General features: G+C 52.4%; 1 protein-coding gene across 1 annotated transcript; it reads left to right on the plus strand.

Annotated features, from left to right (window-relative positions):
* Positions 1-1,325: 1,325 nt before the first annotated feature.
* Positions 1,326-18,408, plus strand: DIS3L (DIS3 like exosome 3'-5' exoribonuclease). The gene is made up of 17 exons (XM_062206661.1): positions 1,326-1,464; positions 2,207-2,357; positions 4,257-4,344; positions 5,690-5,887; positions 7,485-7,661; positions 8,029-8,104; positions 8,681-8,821; positions 9,867-10,036; positions 10,952-11,113; positions 12,757-13,001; positions 13,449-13,541; positions 14,593-15,126; positions 15,905-16,059; positions 16,146-16,321; positions 16,888-17,033; positions 17,847-18,027; positions 18,118-18,408. Exons 1-17 carry the CDS (start codon positions 1,326-1,328, stop codon positions 18,406-18,408), a joined length of 3,123 nt encoding a protein of 1,040 aa, XP_062062645.1.
* The last annotated feature ends 342 nt before the right edge of the window (positions 18,409-18,750 follow it).

The following is an 18,750-nucleotide window of genomic DNA, read 5'->3' on the forward strand; positions in this document are numbered from 1 at the left end:
GCTCAGCCCCCCTGCCTGCACCGGGAGCACCGTACATCCCAGTCTGGGGGCCGCGGCCACCAACCAGACGCCATTACCCAAAAACGAGGAGCCGCCAGCTACACTCACAAACAGCCCAAGCACAGGCTTCCCGTGGAATCCAGAAGCATTTTTACATGGGGGACAACTGTGGCCACACCCCGCCCTCTGGGGTCTCCAGCATGGACCTCCTGAGGGAGAAGGGGCCTCTGGCAGTGCTGGTCGCCTTCTGGGCTTTCCTGTGCTCTGGCCTGCTGGCCGGCTCTGCGCAGTCTGCCTCTTTGATGAGGCTCCATGTTGGATCTTGTCCACACCATCTGACACTTCCAAAGTAGCTTGCTACCCTGAGTGGGTGGGTGAGTGGGCACCCCTAGGCCTGCCCACTGCAGCATCCGGGTGGGGGAGGGGGCCAGCCACGTGTCCCAGCCCCTGGTTGAGCTGCTGTCACTCACCTTCACCGGGTGCCCTCTAGTCACCTCCCCAGGTGAAGCTCCTGTTTCATTCCTCTGAACACATGGCCATCACCTGTAGAGCTGTCCTGATTCCCTGGTGATTGCCCCAGCTAATAACCGGGGAGCCTGGCCTTCACCCCCATCATAGTCTATAAAATGGTCATAGTAACGCCCCACGCCTTCCACCTGGAGTGAGATCAAAAGGGACCCATGCAGGCCAAGCTGCTTTCCCAAGGCTGTGGTTGAGTACCTGGAGGCAAACTGGGCCCCCTCTCCACCTAGGGTGTGTCAGCTCAGGAGGGGCTGCAGTTCTCAGATTGGAAACCTGCCCCAGGTGCCCGGCCCTGGCAGTTCTAAGCACTGCTCGGCCAGGGGCTGCAAAGGCTGTTTAATTAGGGCCCAGCGGTGCCTCCAAGTTCGGGATTGCTACCCATTTTACCCACATGGCTTGAATTTCTGCCAGTATAAGACACATGCACGTCAGACCAGAGACGGCCTTTTTTAAGGGGACAACGTTGGGCTGGGAGGGCTGCTGACTTATTCCCCGAAACTCAGCGTTTTTAGCAGCCCCATCCACACCCATGGGTGTGAAGAATCCCAAAGGCGGGCTAATCCCATCTGGTCGCCCTAACCCTTTCAACCCAAGCGTTTATAAACGCGCTGCCCTCCACCTACTCCATCACTTCTGGACAACTTTTGGACAACTTTGCTTCCCGAGCTCCGAGATCCCACAGCAGCAGCAAGATGAGCAGCACAGAGGCTGGAAGACGGCCGCGGCTCACCCACTCCGGAGAGGCCGGGACGGCGGGCTCGGGGTCCAGCTCGTCGGACTGCTGGAGAGCGGGCGAGAGCAACATGCTGGAGAAGACGGAGCGGCTGGTCACCGTGAACGCCGTCTACCGCTGGCCGCTGCGGGTCGTGAGAGAACACTACCTGCGGCCCTGCGTGCCCTGCAGCAGCGCGCTGTGCTCCCAGCCCGAGCGCTGCCGCAACGGTCAGAGACGCTGCGGGGCCGGGCGGGCGGGCGGCGCCGGGAGGCCGCGCGGCGCGGGGCGGGCGGCGGGAGAGGCGCGGCCGCGGCTCCGAGGCGGGAGCGGCGCGGGCTCGGGCGCTCCGGACCGCTCGGCGCTGCGAGCCAGGCGCGCGCTCGTCGGCCGGGGCTCGGGGCGGGCGGCGCGGGCCTGCGGCGGCCAGGGCCGGAGCGGCCAGCCCCGCGCACGGGCTGAGGCGGCCTGCGGGCTCCGGCGCGCGCCGGGGCGCGGCAGAGGCTGGCGCCGCCCACTCGGCTGTGGGGGGAGGCCGCCTCCCGGCCGGGCGCGCGTGCCGGGCAGCTGGTGTGGAGCCGTGCACGCCAGTCCTTCCCCTCCGGGGCTCTCCGCGGCGACGCCGGTCCCCGCCCCGCAGGGCACGGGGGGCGCAGCCGGGGCCCCTCCACGCAGCTCGGGCCAGGGCGGACAGCGCTGCGCGGCTCGTGGCTTGCACCGGGCAGCCCGCCCTGCCGGCCCTGGGCTTCCCTCCGAGCTGAGCTTGCGGGGCGTCCGCAGGTGTGCACGCTCGGACGTGGACAGCCGCCCACCCCGCGGAGCCCACATTTCTGGCAGCTTCGAGACACGATGAAGCGGCCCAGTTTGCTGACCCCCGGCCTGTCCCGTTATCTACACAGTTCTCGGAAGTTGTCTTGCCCCTGGGGAGGAGCGAGGGTTAAATGCTCTGCTCTCTTGTGCTTTGTGTTTCAGTGGGCAAACTCTTACCTGCGGGGGTGACCCATTACATGGTCCCAGACAGCTCCGTTTTCCATTACTTTGACATCTTGGAAATGCCCGAATTGAAGGGAGTCATTTGGTTGCAGACGGTGACTGACGCTCTGCGTTCGGAAAGAGGGTGGAGGTATGTTTGTACTGTGTGGAAATGAGAAGGATCCTTAAGATAATGGTCAGTTTGTTAAAAGTATGCATTAGCTGGATTGATTACAGGCTTTGCCAGATAGAATATTTTAAAATGAGTGTGAAGTTGACTTTCTTCAGACACAAAGATATAGATATTTTCTCATATCCAGGTTTAAATGCTGCTCCAGGCGTCATATTTCTGCTACTAAAATCAATGTGCTGTTCTATTCCCATTGCTAACACACTGCGAGCCTTTTCAACCTGTTTTCTAAAATATTTTTAATATTAAGGATTGCTTTCGAAGCCAATTCCTGTGACATTCACAGGCAAAGCATGGGTATTTAAATGTCTTTTCTCTTGAACATTTCCAAATGAGTGAACTTGATGAAAAAGGATTGGTTTTTCCACTGCTTAGTCCTGTCTCCCTTATACTGAATGTGAAAACCAGGGAGGAGCAGTTAGGAAAGCGGCTTCCAGGTGACACCCTGGGCTTAGCACATAGTAAGCACCTCTTGAGCTCCTGTTCCGAGGCCTTGGGGCACACAGTCTTAGTCCCTCTTACTACAAACCTGTTGACTTCCAGGGATGAGATGAGAGGAGCAAGGTTGGGGCAGGTGTTTGCTGCTTGGGATGTTCTCACATATCAGAGTGCTTGGTTTGAGTCTGGCTCCTGCTGATTTGAGCCCTGGGAGGCTGCAGGAGGGGGCCCGTGCACCCGGATGGCAGATCCAGCTGAAACTGCTTTGGCCTGAGCAAGGCCTGGCCATTTTGACCATTTAGGGAGTAAACTGGTAGATGACAGATCATTTTGTCTCCTGCCTTTTTAAAAAAGACGTGGCATGTGATTGGGCCCGAATACAATTTTTTTGTACTCCGCCGTCTGAAGCTATTGCTGGGTTCTGGGGAGACCTGTTCAAGGTGCTGGGACGCTCCTAACCTGCCATGCATGCAGGTTATTGAGCTCCATCAAGCACACTGATCTGACTAGAAAATACAGCTAGGGTGGCTGCACTCTTCAGTTACAACCGAGAGCCCACACCTGTCGCCCACAGAGGGACTTGCTGTTTCCTGCTTGTCCTGTTACTGTGCCAGGCCATTTATTAATCTGTTTTGCCTGGCTGATAGGTAGCTGATGCAAGAAGCCTGCATGTATGGGAGTGAACCTGTTTTGTTTTTTGTTGTGTGTTTGGCTAAGTGTCAGGCAGGGTGGTGGTGGCTCTGTGGTACCCGGGTAAGCTTTGATGCATCAGTTTCCGGAGGGCTGAACTTGAGATGCCTGGGGTCTAACGGGAAGGTGTGAAGCCAAAGCATGGCTGGGCTCTGAAGATGTCAGGTACCCACCAAGCACTAACTGCCTTCACCTGCTGTGTACTAAGATGTCTTTATTTGAAAGTGACAGAGCTGGAGCTCCATGTCTCCCACAGGGGTGGAAAGCACCCAGGGACTTGAGCCATCACTTGGCTTCCTCCCAAGCCGCATAAGCAGGGAACTGGATTGGGGCAGAACAGTCGGGTCTTGAAGCAGCTCTCAAAGATGGACATGTACCACAGCACTAACCCCTTGATCCCTTTAAAATAGGCAAATGTTTTCTGTGATACTATATAACCTTAACGATTAAAAAGCACCTTCTTAGAAACTGGCCCTGTGAGACTTCATCATTGATTTATGGCACAGGCCAGTGTGGCTGGGATTCTCTCCTTTCCTAGGGCTGCCAGCAAGAAGTAAATTGTTAATGCTTCCCAAGGTACAAAAATACAAGTGGCTATACTCTGCTGGAAGGGACAGGTGGAGCTGGGCAGAAAAATCATACAAAAGCTACCACCCGGCTTCTGCTCGGCTTGGGTTGGCAAGATGGAGATGTGTGCCTGCTGTGCGTTGACTTGTCTCCCCCGTGGCACAGGTACTATAACAAGCTGCGGAACCTCCTCAAGGACCCGAGCCACGAGTGTGTACTCTTCGCAAACGAGTACCATGCTTCATGCTACCACGCTTGGGGAAAGCAAATGTTGAAGAAAGATTGGGCGAAAAGGTATGGTCATCTGCTGTGGTTTTCATGTGGGCATCTCTTGCTGCCTCATTGGAAGCTGATCTAAAACAGACCAGGAGTTTTTTAGGGGAACCATGATACTAAAAGCACGTGATGTTGGTAGTTTAGATATGTCATTTGAATATGTAATTGAAATATTTTAGAAATCGGGATGAGGAAGATCTACTAGGTAGCCAGTGGAAGTTTGCCCCAGATCCTAACTGCAGGATAATGCAATGTTTGGGGCATGGGTGTGGGGACAAGGGGCCCTGCTTTGAAGCCAATAAGATAATCTCATTGTGTTGGGTATGAGTTCTAAAGTCCCAGCTAGACCCACTGAACTGAAACTGCTAGATGACAATTCTGAAAGCTCTTGGAGAAAGTGCGGTGGCTTCATTGAGATCCATCCTAAGCAGCAGAGCCCAGCGCAAGCGCTTCGATAGGCAGTGTCTGGGTGGGAGCTATACCCAGAGATGGCGCTAGGACACGATGGCCAGCTGAGTGACACGAGGCCCAGCTGCCACTGCGGAGTGGCCTGAGATGCCATGCAGAATGTGCCTCCGAAGTCATCCCCGGTGCAGAGGCATTGGGCTCGCTGCTCCCAAAAGCTGGGACATTCCTAAGCGGTGTGGACTCTGTCTAGTGGCCCCTCATCAAGGTGAGCCCAGGGTACAGGTGCTAGGCACACCAAAAAAAAAAAAAAAAAAAAAAAAAAAAAAAAAAAAAAAAAACCTTACCGTATAGAACATGTCATCTTTTCCTTGCACGACTGATCTGCTCTAGCTCTTAAACACGTCCGTTCTGCAAAGGCACCTAGGAATGGATCCATACTGGGTGCTGTTGCAGCCCCAGGTTTTCTCAGGGGACAAGACCTGAGAGGAAAAAGCATTTCTCTCAACAGGGACCCCTGAGGACCACAGAAGTGCTTATCCACGTTGGGCTCTCTCTTACAACCCAGTCTTGGAAGCACAGCCTGGGTCTGAGAACTGTGTTCAAGTTCAAGTACTTTGCAGCCGATTTCTGGGCATTTTAGATGGTTCCGTTTCAGACTGCATCCTGGTCTTCAGCTGTTGGCAGCCTTGTCTTGTTAGCCAAAGATTCACCTGTAAATCTTGTGGGCTTCCCCAGGCATCGTGTGGGGTGCTGTGTGCGAGCCCTCCAGTTAAAAGGTGCTAAAATATGACAGACAGGGTGCTCAAGGAAGAAATGCAAATTCTGGTTCCTCTGTGTGTGTCTCAGAACCCGGGGCTTAGCAATAATAGAAGCCCAAAGCTTTTTGGGATGAGGAGTGCACGAATGGTCTCAAGAGACCAGAGGACGGCAGATCGGTGAAATTCTGGCAGTGTGAGGGCTCCTGTGTGCTTTGTTCCAGGATGATCTACGCCGCGGCTTTGTGGTATTATAAGCACTGCGGGGAGAAGATGCCCATCGTCATCGTGGCAGACGAAGATTCCATAAAGAGATTCAAAGTGAAGAGCGAAGGAGTATCTGTCATGACGTTCAAGGTATTTCCGGCTGTGGTGTACATGGCTGTGTGTTCACTTCCAGTGTTGCTCCTCGGAGTCTAGATCCCGTTGGCAACCCAGAAAAGAGAAAGTAGAGCTTGAAGCAGTTCCATCCTGCTAGGTAGAAACTTAATGAGACTCTCCGATCGCTGTGGATTTACAGAAACCCTAGCTGGACTCTGAATTGTAGGTTCTCTGAGGGTTCCCAGGAGCATGTATTCCTAAAGATTTGCCAATGGGATTTTCGTGGCCTTGCTCTAAAGAAGTGTTCTGGCATGCCAGAGACTTCCAGGGGTGCTGGATATGAATAGCAGTGTCACTGGTGTTTTTCTGTGGCAGTATATCATGTCTTGTCCTGCAGAGGACAGTCGAGTCAAAAGTATTACATTTCCTTGCTTTTTGTGAGAATTAGTTTTCTTTGTAGTCCAGCAGTCTAGAACACTTCTCATTGTGTGTAGCATCTCCAACTGTGCCCCCCTCAAGGTGAGTGAGAGCAGGAAAACAGAGTTGAGTTTGGATGAAAGGGAAGGCCAGCATCTTTGGAGATGGAGAAGCACTGAGACAAGCTGGCCCATAATGACAAGTTTGGTGCTGATAAGTGGCCGGTGACCATAGCATGGAGGCACTGAAGTGAGCATAGACAAAACTTCTGAAAGGACCAAAGGAAGAACAGCAGTTACCACAGGATCCGGAAATGAATGGGGGAAATGCTGGTGTTGACACTGAGGACAACCTATTTGCTGTTCAATTCCAATACAGACGTGAGCTAAGACTCCAGGAGAGGATCAAGCCACCACTTGCAGGGCTGGCATCCCACATGGAAATGCCTGGCTGCTCTTCGTGGCTCTTGGATTCGGCCTGGCCCTGCCCTGGCTGTGGTCATTTGGGAAGTGAACCAGAGGATGCAAGATCTCTGCGTGCTCCTGTCACCCTGCCTTTCCAATCTTTTTCATTATTAGACAGGTGGAGTTAGAGGGAGACCGGTCTTCCTTCCGTTGGTTCACCCCCCAAATGGCCGCTATGGCCAGCGCTGCACTGATCCGAAGCCAGGAGCCAGGTGCTTCCCCCTGGTCTCCCATGCGCAGGTGCCCAGTCACTTGGGCCATCCTCCACTGCACTCCCGGGTCACAGCAGAGAGCTGGACTGGAAGAGAAGCAACCGGGACTAGAACCTGGCACCCATAGGGGATGCTGGCGCTGCAGGCAGAGGATTAACAAAGTGAGCCACGGTGCCGGCCCCTCAATCTTTAACACAGCATATAAAGAGGAGCTTTTGCCTCTGCCTTCTCTGTAGGCCATTGTGTGTAGCCATGAGGTCCATACAAAGTGCAATCGGAAAGACTTCAAGGTGCCAAGTCCTGGTCCCTACCCCCTGGGCACCTTCAAGGTGCCAAGTCCGGGTCCCTACCCCCTGGGCTTCCTCTGAGTCTCGGGCTTTAACAGGAAGGGAGAAAACCACTCAGTGGCAGCAGGAGGCTCAGGAGGGGACTGCTGGTGTCAGTCCTCACCGTGCAGACGGCAGTGCCAGCCGGGGCTTGGATAGTGCCACCACACAGTCCTGTTCTGATCCTGTTTCTCCATGCCTTTGTACGACACAGGAGTATTTGAAAAAGTTCTATTCGGATCTGGAGGCTGCCCACAGCTCCTGTGACTTCACTGATGAAGCCCTGTATGAAGAAAAGCTGGAGCGCTTGGAAGCCTCAGGACTTAATTACAACCACTATCTCCCCCCGGACGTTCTAGAAGCTGGGCTACAGTCTGGCCGCTACGTGGAGGTGAGGGCTGCCATGAAGAGGCAACAGCTGTTTCCTTCCCCTCCTGGCGGCCTGAGGCTGCAAACCAGATGGGAACAGGCAAGCCAGGACAGTGGACGTGCACACAGCCTTGGGCCCGTGTCCCTCGATGTTGGCTGTCCAGTTGGCGGCCACTCTGGAATGATGCCGTTCCGTTGTGGTGTCCTGAGCCTCAAGACCAGAGACCGAAGCAGTTTTGTACATGCCTCCTGTCACTGGCTTCGAGATAAGATTTGTTCAGGGCTCCTGACCACGTGGATAGGTGTTAGTGACGACTGTTGTTCATAGCACTTGGAAGGAAAATGGGCAGAAAAACTGTTGACCACATTGATTTTTTTTCTGGTTTTAGGGAATATTGTGTGTGAATAGACAAACAAAAGCGGAAGCATTTGTCCGCGTGCAGGACACAGAGCAGAGTGAAGAAGGTACAGTATATAAGCCTCACCTACATTTCCACCTGACTTGATAGCACACAACAAGGAAGCAAAGGTGTTACTGACACCCCAATCTCATGGTAGCAGTGAGGGGGTGTGGAGAAGAGTTCCCTACATTTTCACTTCATTTTTATAAACTTAAGGTCTCAGAACCAGTAAGCTGGGCTTGGATCCAAGGCTCTGTGGCTGTGGTTTAAAAACATTGCTCTGTCCTGCCTCAGTGTGGTCTGTCGGCTCCCTGGGCTTTCGAAAGGAATGCAAATGGGGGGAGAAAGCCAGGTAAATGAGCTGTCCTGAGATGGAGTGTAGTCTTGGTTCATACTGACCTCTGGGTGGAGAAAGGAAAAGCCTGGATAGGGCATGAGCAGGAATGGGTGGGAAGAGGAGCAAGAGGGACAGGAGGCGGCCCTGGGGAGAGCGTGTGCACAGGGCCTCCAGCCCCAGCCTGCAGAAGCACACAAGTGTGGCTCTGCCTTCGGAGGGCAAGGGGGTGAACAGGAGGACTCGGGCCTCCCTGGAGCGGAAGCCCCCTTGACGTCGTGATTTCTCTGCTGCCCCAAACACTAGATTATGAAATCCTAATCAACGGGATGAATCCCCGGAACCGCGCGCTCCACGGAGACCGGGTAGCCGTGAAGCTGTTCCCTGAAACACTCTGGAAGAGGAGAACGGCCACGGGTCGCGAGGCCGGCGAGTATATGCCCACAGGTGAGCCAGCGGATGCCACCCTGGCATCCAGCCTTCTTCCAGAATTGGGTATTTCTCAGCAATCCAGGAATAGGGCAATTTCATTGAAAGTGGCAGACCAGTTGTGATGTATGGACATCCTGCAGAATGGCTGCATCGAGGTAACCAGCATGGGACACATGGTTACCGCTTTCCCCAAACAAGTTCTCATTGCATTCCAGCCTGTGCTCTGTCATTATTCAAAGCAGCTGCCACCTCCAGCCCTTTTGCATACCACACTGCAATACCTGGGGTCAATATAGGCTCAGATTCCAGCTCCCTTCTAATACTTGGGAGGCAGTGGTGATGGCCCAGGTAGGGTTCCTGCCACCCGCATAGGAGACCTGGAGTGAGATTCTGGCTCCTTGATGTAGCCTCTAGCCTTGTTCCTAGCCTTGTGGGTATTTAGGGAGTGAACTCGCAGGTGGATGTGAACTCATTCTCTCTGCCTCTCAATAGAATAAGCATATTTAAATAGGTAATTGATTATTTTGCAATGAAAAGTAATAGTTTTTGTATGCCAAGAACTCCATCAAGGTCTCTTACAGGGGTTGCAGGGGCCCAAACACTTGGGTCATCCTCTGCTGCTTTTCCTGGACCGTTAGCAGGGAGCTGAATCAGCAGCCAGGGCATGAACAGGCAACCACGTGGGATGCCTGCTTGGCAGGCCGTGGCTTCACCCAGCTATACCACAGTGCTGGCCCCAACAAGTTTATTTCCTTAATAAAACAAAGGTGAGAATGATTTGATTTTCCAAGATACTGAAACCCAAAATCAATGAGGTAATGGCAAAAGAAAAAGCAGGATTCCAAATGTCACCTCCGAACCCATAGAAAAAAGCTACCAAAAGATTATCCATGTTTAAAAAAAAAAAAAAAAAATCGGGCATCTCTAGAAAGTCTACATGTTTAAAATGGCTAAGAAGGCAAATCTTCAAAGATTCCCTTGAATTAAGTGCTTGGAAAAGTGGGACAGGGACAGTTAGATGACGGCTAGCTGGCTAACCCTTGTGATTTGTTTTCCACAGGACATGTGGTGGGCATTACTCAGAAACACAAGCGCGATTATATAGTAACCTTTCCATCAAAGGAGGATATACAGTATTACAGCAGGAAAACGAAGAAATACGTTGCTGTGCCATGGGACTGTAGGATCCCCAGAATTCAAATTCACAGGAAACAGGCTGAAAAGTACCAGGTAAAGGACACTGCACCATGGCTGCCCTGCTTCTGTCTTGGCCAGCTTTTGGATCAGTGCCAGAAAGCACTGTTAATTCCTTTGCAAATAAATTGTGGGTGGCATCTGGCATTCCAAGGTGCTGTTAAATCCTAAATACATAGGTGCCATCTAGTAAGTGGTCTAAGGCTAACAAATGAAGGCTTGAGCACGTCCTAGAAAGCGCTCTGTAGGACAGCCAGAGAGAATACATTGTCCTGCTGACCAATGGAGAAGCTTCCAACAGCTGCACTTGGCCAACAGGAATGCGCTTTCTTCCAGCAAGCAAGGTAGAAATACAAGCCCTGTGCCTCGTAGGGATGATGTAGAAGCTCTACAAAGAATCGATTATCCGTGAAGGAATATAGGTGGGAGGGAAGACATGTTGTCGCCAAGAGACTAGGCACTGTCCAGCATCACCTGCCTCCAGCTATGCAGCCCACTAGCCTGGTCATTGTCCCTCAGACACCCTAAGCCTTGTGACAGGCTCCCAGGGGCCTGTTTCAATGGCTTGCTGAAACTGCTAGACAGTGAGGGTCCTGTTGACACTGATACCCGGACTTCGAAGTACCTCCTACAATCTGAGACCTAGGTTCCGGAACTTACCCTGAACCCTGCACCATTGGGTTCCCGGCTTGTGTTGCAAGTGTGAGCCAGCTGGCTGTTCACAGGTGGCACATTCCAGCCTCCTTATTTGATGCCGAAGAAAGGCCTCCCACTGCAAAAGCACTGGGCCAGGCCATTCCATACCACCTGGCAAGTCCCAGAATCAAACACGCCAGCCTGCAGACTGGCCACCCTCTATAGAACTGTCTCGAACCTCTCGTTAGCGAATGCTTTCAATAACCCACAGAACCCTGGAGGCGAGGCTAATGCTTTATGTACCTTCTCCTGCAGTGTTGCAAAGCAATCGTCCACATTGATTCCTGGGACCTGGGTTCGAGGTATCCGGACGGACACGTCGTGGGAACACTGGGAACAAGTAGAGACCTGGAAGGGGAAATGAAGTCTCTGCTCGTGGAGCACGACATCTCCGAGCGGCCCTTCTCTGAAGCCCAGGTCAGATTCCCGGAGGCCTCTGGTCTAATGGCAGACACGTTATGCACACAGGGAAAGATCTCTAGACTCCAGCGACTCGCTGGGAAGCCACAGATAACCCTCAACCAGACCCAAGTCAGTTTCCAGTGGAGCTCTCAAATCTGTAGATCCTACAACTATGTTTCAAAGTGGCAGGTCGGTGTCTCCTGGTCAGGATAGGTCCATCCGGCAAGTCGAGGAGAGCTGGTTGTATCCCCAGCAGAGCTCCGTCTCTACCCATCATTCAACGCCAGCAACAGGGAGCAGAGTCCAGGATGCCTGTACGTCTGAGCCTTAGGTCTGAGTGCAATGCTCGTGACGCAGCTTTCCTAGACTTTCCAGAAAACGGAAAGCCCACAAAAACAACACATTGGCTTTTCCATCACTTCCACGTCATTAGAAACAGATAATAGCTATTCTCTTGAATGTGCTATTCGCTGATAGGTTTCTTTTGCTTAATTATTACATGTTGGCAGAGCCTATGTGGTTTTAACAGTTAATGGTAAACTACTGTATATTGATGTGCCCCTGTGTGCTCAGCCATTTGGCTGTTGGCCTGTTATTTCTATTCAGTATTATAAAAAAGCTACTTCACATATACAGCAACATTACTTTTTTAATGTGGTCAATCCTTCCCTTGGTAATCTCACATTAAGGATTACCTTTTCCAAGTCAAGGGGGACATTGAAGTAGCTTTGTTACTTGTTGGCAGACTGTTTCCCAGCTTGCACCGCCATTAGGAGTATGAGCGCTTTGGCAGAACCAGAGCTATCCTCGTCAAATATTTGAGAATGCTTTACGTCGTTAAATGTTCATGTTTTACAGTAGTTCCTGGCCATTATTTTGTTGACTTGTCTGGCAGCTCTTGGAGAAAATGATTCCATAAAGTGGGTTTAGAGGTCACAGGACGAGAATTCTCTCTTCCCTGTTGGCCTCAACTCACTGCACTGCAAGCTGAAGGTCAAGACAGGGACAGGGAGAGGAAGGACCATACTTTTTGGTCCTGTTTTAATCATCCCTGGCATCTTTTTATTAAAGATTTATTATTTGAAAGTCAGTTACACAGAGAAGAGAGGCAGAGAGAGCGAGGTCTTCCATCCGATGGTTCACTCCCCAGACAGCCACAACGGCTGGAGCTGTGCCGATCCAAAGCCAGGAGTCAGGAACTTTTTCCGGGTCTCCCACATGGGTGCAGGGGCCCAAAGACCGTCAGAGCAGAGCAGAGAGCTGGATCAGAAGAGGAGCAGCTAAGACCCATATGGGATGCCGGCACTTCAGGCCAGGGTGTGAACCTGCTGCGCCACAGTGCCAGCCCCCCTGGCATCATTTTTTAATACATGCAATGCCTTAGATGTTGTCCCCCATGGTTGGACCAGAACAGGCCAAAGACATTGAAACGTGGATCATTGTGGAAAGGGGTACATGCGCTCTTAGAATTTGCTACTCGTGCTGGCTCCAGTCTGCTTACAAGGCTGGTGGGAGGTCTCCCGTCAAACCCCCAGGGCACCCAGGGCAGGAGGCACAGCACCTGACCCATCGGAGGCCAGCACAGGATGACGCAGAATGGAACTGAGCCCCTGAGGGTCAGAGGAGGCAAATGGCTGAGAAGGTGGCCTCTCTTGCAGATGGGCGAGTTGCCGGTGAACACCCCAGAGGAGCCTTGGAGCGTGGACCCCGAAGAACAAGACCGCAGAGATCTAAGGCAAACGAATCTCGTGTTCACAATTGACCCAAGAGGGTGTGAGGATGTGGACGACGCGCTGTCCGTGCGCACTCTGAGCAGCGGCAACCTGGAGCTGGGCGTTCACATAGCAGATGTAACCCACTTTGTGAAGCCGAAATCTTGCCTGGATAACGAAGCTAGGGCTAGGTAAGGCCGTGTGCAAGCCTTGGAATGCCTGCGACTTTCAGATGAATCTGTTGGTGCCCTGCTGATGGTTTCGTCCAGGAACCCCCACCCCACACACCCACACACCAACTAGAGTTCAGTGACTGGCTCAGCTTGCCTTTCCTGTCTCCCACAAACGGGTCACGGGCTAAGTTGTCACATAGGAATGTGTTATTTGATGTCACGCATGGGGTCATCACACTCCAATTTGGCTTCCACGAGCAAGATTGATGTCAGTTTGCCTTCCCGGAAGAATGTGCCCCGAGCAGTGTCAGAGCAAAGTGGGTCCATGGGGATCGTTTTAGCACTTGATGAAGAGGCAAACGGCCTCGGATTCTGGGCAGTGATTTCTGGCTGTCTCCTCCCTGTGGGACCCCGCAGCCCGCGGGCCTATGTCTGCTGACAGTCTCACTGCCTATGTGTTTCCAGGGCCACAACGTACTACCTGCCCGACCGGCGCTATGACATGCTGCCCTCCGTCCTTAGCTCCAATGTGTGCTCTTTGCTGCGCGGCGTTGACAGGTGAGCTCACGACTGTAGCCCTTGGTTCTACTGTGCTCTCCTCCCCAGCCACCCTGTGCTGGTCTGTGCCCGACCCGAACGCCTGATCTTGTTCCCCTAGCCTCCCTGTCCCTCCTCACCGCTTGCCTCTGCTCTCCCTCTATCTGTACCTCTATCTGTATTTTGAAGATTTAGTTGAAAGGCAGAGTTAGACAGTGAATGGCAGGGGCCCAAGCACTTGGGCCAGGATCTGCTACTTTGCTAAGCTCATTAGCAGGAAGCTGGATCAAAAGAGGAGCAGCCAGGACTTTAACCTTTCTAGAGACAATACTGCACACACATGATCTCCTTTCTTACACACCTAGCGTTTTTTTAAATGGAGCAGTTCATGTGTCTTGGAGAGAATTCCACATTAAGAACTGGAAAGTCAGGTATTTGCCCGTTGTCCTATTACAAGCAAAGCTGCGCTGAATTTTGCATGTTCAGAAGGACAGGGGGGAATCTCAGGAGGTGGGATCTGAGCTGGAGCCCATGCGTCAGTGTGAATAGGATCGAATTGCCTTCAGGGATCACAGCAGGCACATGCTCACCAGCAGTGCAGGATGCCTCATTTCCCATAGGCTTGCACACAATACCTTGTCTGCTTCTCTCTGCCCACTTGATAGAAGGGTTGGAACTACATCCTTGACACTGCCACATGGTACTTTGACCCACTGTGCCACAGCACTGGCCCTGGCACTTGGGTCAACATCCAACACCAGTCCTGGCTGCTCCACTTCCATTCCACGGTCCTGCTAAGGAGCCTGGGGATGCAGCAGAAGATGGCCACTGCCACCCGTGGTGGAGACCTGATGGGATTTCCTAGCCCCTGGCTTTACACCTGCCCCAGTTGTGGTTATTGTGGGCATCTGGAATGAACCAGTGTCGGGGCGGTATGCCTCATATTTCTGTCTAGTTGGAGCAGAAACCTGTAGAAATGTCATTTCAGTCAAATCACATTGAAGGTTCAGTTCTCTTGCTGCAAGGGGTGAAGATGTGGATAGTGACATTGTTGATGTTACTGCTTTTGTAGATACGCTATGAGTGTCATCTGGGAACTGCATAGGACCACCTACGAGATTAAGAGTGTGTGGTATGGAAGGTCAATTATCCATTCCACATACCAACTCTCCTACGAAGCAGCTCAGGAGCTCCTCGATGGGAACTTGGGCATCACAAATGACATGAAGGAATTCCAAGATATGGACAAAAAGGAGAAAGAAGACAGGCTGCAGGAACTAACATGGGCGATTGAAAAGTTGGCAGACATAGCCAGCCACTTCCGGGCGCAGCGAGGTCTCGATGGTGCCTTAGATCTGGACGGCATTGAAATCGGTGTGCTGTTCGATGACGAGAGGAACATTCTCGACCTCGTCCCCCGGCAGCAACGTACAGTCCATCGGATGGTGGCGGAGTGTATGATACTCGCCAACCACTGGGTGGCCAGGAAAATCTACGAAAGCTTCCCCAGGCAGGCCCTGCTGCGCCGGCACCCGCCTCCACGCCAGAACCTCTTCTCGGAGCTCAAGCAGAGCGCCCAGGCCGGAGGGTTCTACATTGATACGAGGTAGGAGCGCCAGGCTGGGCTGTACAGTCACTAGCTAGCAGGCAGAGCTACAAGGGTTCTTCACCCGTGGGTTCCCTCCCCAGCTGGGCCTTGATCCAAAGCCAGGAGCTTTATCTGGGTCTCCCACATGGGGGTAGGGACCAAAGAACTCGGGCTATCTGCCAGTGCTTTCCCCAGGCCATGAGCAGGGAGCTGGATCACAAGCCGTCTGGGATGCCAGTATCAAGTGGAGGCGTAGCCTGTTGGGCCTCAATGCCTGTTCCCAGATCTACTTAACAAACTCGGGATTGTTTGTGCATCTTAGGAGGTGTTGTGCTGGGGCAATAATTCGATAAAAAATTTAGAAGGCAGAGTTAGAGAGGCAGAGGCAGAGAGGTCTTCCCCCTGCTGGTTCATTCCCCAATTGGTGGCAATGGCTGGAGCTGAGCCAATCAAGAGCTTTCTCTGGGTCTGCCTCATGGATGGCATCCTCCACTGCTTTCCCAGGCCACAGCGGAGAGCTGGATCAGAAGCAGAGCAGCCAGGACTCGAACCAGCACCCGTGTGGGGTGCCAGCCGCAGCAGGGACAATCTTAACTCGGGGGACACTCAAGTGTAGCATTACTTCTGGAGCTCTAGGCTGCTGTAGTAGAAGAGAAGAGCTGCTTCTGAGATGTGGTCGTGAATGAAACACATTGCCCTGCTGGCAGAGGAAGTTACTTAGAGGGGACGGGAGGCTTTTCCGAACACATTGCCTTGTCCGTGCCTGGAGCAAAACCGGGCTCCTCTGTTCTGTCAGCTCTAACAGGTCCCTGGCGCTTTCCCTGGATAACGCGCACGACGTTTCGGACCCAATAGTCAACAAGCTGCTGCGGAACATGGCGACGCTGGCCATGTCCAACGCACTCTACTTCTCGACAGGCTCCTGCAGGGAGCACGAGTTCCACCATTATGGTGAGTGACAAAGGGTCCTGGGTTGCCATAGCCTGGAGCAAGTTGTTTCCAAATCTGATCTGCAATCGTTTGGTTTCTCTTCACAGCACTCGGCCTGGACAAATATACTCACTTTACCTCACCAATAAGGAGATATGCCGATATCATAGTCCATCGATTACTGAGTGCAGCTATCGCAAGAGACAAACCGGAAATGGAGCTGAATTTGTTAAGTGAACGAAGTCTCGAAGAGCTGTGTGATCATATCAACGAACGACACAGGGTAGGAGGTTTTTAAATTCTTAGCCATTGCCTCTTGGTGAGCTGTGCTGGGTACTCAACTTTAGTGCCATGGTAGTAGCAAGGATCATGTTAGATCCAGAAGGATCTGACCCATGCTCCCAATACATTCACAAATGTAAGAGGGGAAAGTTGCATGGACTTGGACTTCACCCTAAATTACACGTCCTCAAGGTAGGAAGGTTCACATCACAGAGACAGAAAGACCTCACCACTGAGGTTCTGGACAGCGCGAACGAGAGGATACAGCACTGCTGTTGGACCATGCTCTGTAAAATTCGCATGGTTGTTCCTGCACAGCCCATCACAGCAGGAAAGGTTAGAGAAGCTTCTCATGGAAGAACTCGAGTTTTAGACTTGGCATGATGATGGGGCCTGGAGAAGTTCCTGGAAATGGCCTTCCCAGGTCTAGAGGTGCGCAGACAGAACACCGGCAACGATCCTGGGTGTTCCCAGGACAGCAGAGAGCAGTGGCTGTGGGAATCGCTCTCTGCTGTAACCTTGTGGAGGGGATCTCTGACCAGGCCCTGGGCCTGTGGCTTCTTACAGGCTGCGAAACTGTGCCAAAGGCAGGCAACAGAACTCTTCCAGTGCCGTTTCTTCCGAGACAAAGATGCAGACCGAGACGAGCGCTGCGTCGCCGACGGGATCATCTATGGCTTCCGGGACACCGCTGTCCAGCTCTACATCCCAAGGTATGTCCCATCTGCTGCAGGAGGGAGTAAGAGAGCCTGCCTCAGCTGCAGAGAGCACGCACAGCACATCAGACGAAATTATTAAACCACTGCTTCTGGAGGTTCCCTATACACATATTGTAAGGATGCCTAAATATAAAGGCAAAGCGGGAGATGGGAGAACAGTGCACCTTCTAACTCAGTGAGTTATCTGAAAGATGGCGGATGCGAAGTAGATCCTCCATCGACTCATTCCCACCCAAAATGGCCACAGTTGGCCAGGATCTTGGAACGCCGCTTGATGTATGGAGCAGTAGTCACATTCACCTCCTCCCCAGGCACATCAGCAGGGAAGTGGAATACCTGGGACTCGAACCAGCACATCCAATATGGGATGCAGGCAAACACTTGTTTTGCCTTTTTTTTTTTTTTTTTGGCAGGCAGAGTGGACAGTGAGAGACAGGTCTTCCTTTGCTGTTGGTTCACCCTCCAATGGCGCCGCAGCCAGCCCGCTGCGGCTGGTGCACCGCGCTGATCCGAAGGCAGGAGCCAGGTGCTTCCCCTGGTCTCCCATGCGGGTGCAGGGCCCAAGCACTTGGGCCATCCTCCACTGCACCCCCGGGCCATAGCAGAGAGCCGGCCTGGAAGAGGGGCAACCGGGACAGAATCCGGCACCCTGACCGAGACTAGAACCCGGTGTGCCGGTGCCGCAAAGCGGAGGATTAGCCTGTTGAGGCACAGCGCCGGCCTGTTTTGCTTTCACTACAAAAGGAACACTGTGTAGACAAGTGTAAAATCTGCTGTGAAAAACTGTCTTATCTGTCAATGATTCAGGTATGGGATTAAAGGAAGCGCACAGCTGAAAACCAAAGATGGCTGTGTCCTCCATTTGGGGCCCAATGGTGAAAACCTTGGCGTCTGGGCCCCAGGAGCACCCAGGCGATGGTACAAGAGGACAGACTGTGTCACATCCAGCGGGCAAGGCGTCGCTTTCCGGATGTTCGAGCATGTTACGGTAAGGCTGTGCGGGTGCCTTGTGTGTGTCCTTTCCAATGCAAAGTAGAGAATGCAATTCGGGAATACATCTCTCCTCTTCCTGTGACAGGTGAAAATATCTGCACAAGTAAAACCGTATCATCCCAATGACCTACACCTGGAAATCATAAGCAAGAAAGCCTACGTGGACCCAGAGGCAAGGCATACTCCCCAAAGCTCCCCATCACCCACGAGAGAGTTAGTGGGGGGAAACACTCAGTGTGCCGAAGACGGCAAAGAAAATCTCCCTGAGGAATACCGGCAGTTTCGGCAGACAGAGGGAGAGAGCCTCTACACTCTCCTGGAAGAGATGAAGAATCGAGCGATCCAGGACCTTTCGAGCCATCTTGGAATTCTATGAAACTTTCAGTGTCAGTCACGATGGACTATTTTTACATTTACTGCACGAATCCTGTTATTTGTACAGGATAAACAGTAGTACATATTGTACCGTTATAAATGTGTAGCTACCTCCTGTTGCTATGGAGACAACTTCAAGTGCTGCATCTGCTTAAGATGCCCTGGGACAGTGATGAATTCTGTGTGCCCTCATCTTCCCAGCAGATTGTGAACCAGTGTATGTGATGTCTTGATTGGGCATATTTACCATAAATAATAAATGTATTTCTTACAATGTGTCCTCAGCTTCCTTTTAGAAGGGCACAATCTTTGGGAATACAATTTCTTTAAAGATGTTTTCCAA

This window comes from Lepus europaeus, chromosome 11, assembly GCF_033115175.1.
Source record: "Lepus europaeus isolate LE1 chromosome 11, mLepTim1.pri, whole genome shotgun sequence".
Taxonomy (NCBI): domain Eukaryota; kingdom Metazoa; phylum Chordata; class Mammalia; order Lagomorpha; family Leporidae; genus Lepus; species Lepus europaeus.

Bases quoted from the DNA above. Each gene is read 5' to 3' on its own strand.
- DIS3L (XM_062206661.1), top strand. From the start codon at position 1,326: ATGCTGGAGAAGACGGAGCGGCTGGTCACCGTGAACGCCGTCTACCGC. The intron at 8,105-8,680 runs GTACAGTATATA...CCCAAACACTAG, and splicing joins CACAGAGCAGAGTGAAGAAG to ATTATGAAATCCTAATCAAC. The intron at 16,060-16,145 runs GTGAGTGACAAA...TTCTCTTCACAG, and splicing joins GCACGAGTTCCACCATTATG to CACTCGGCCTGGACAAATAT.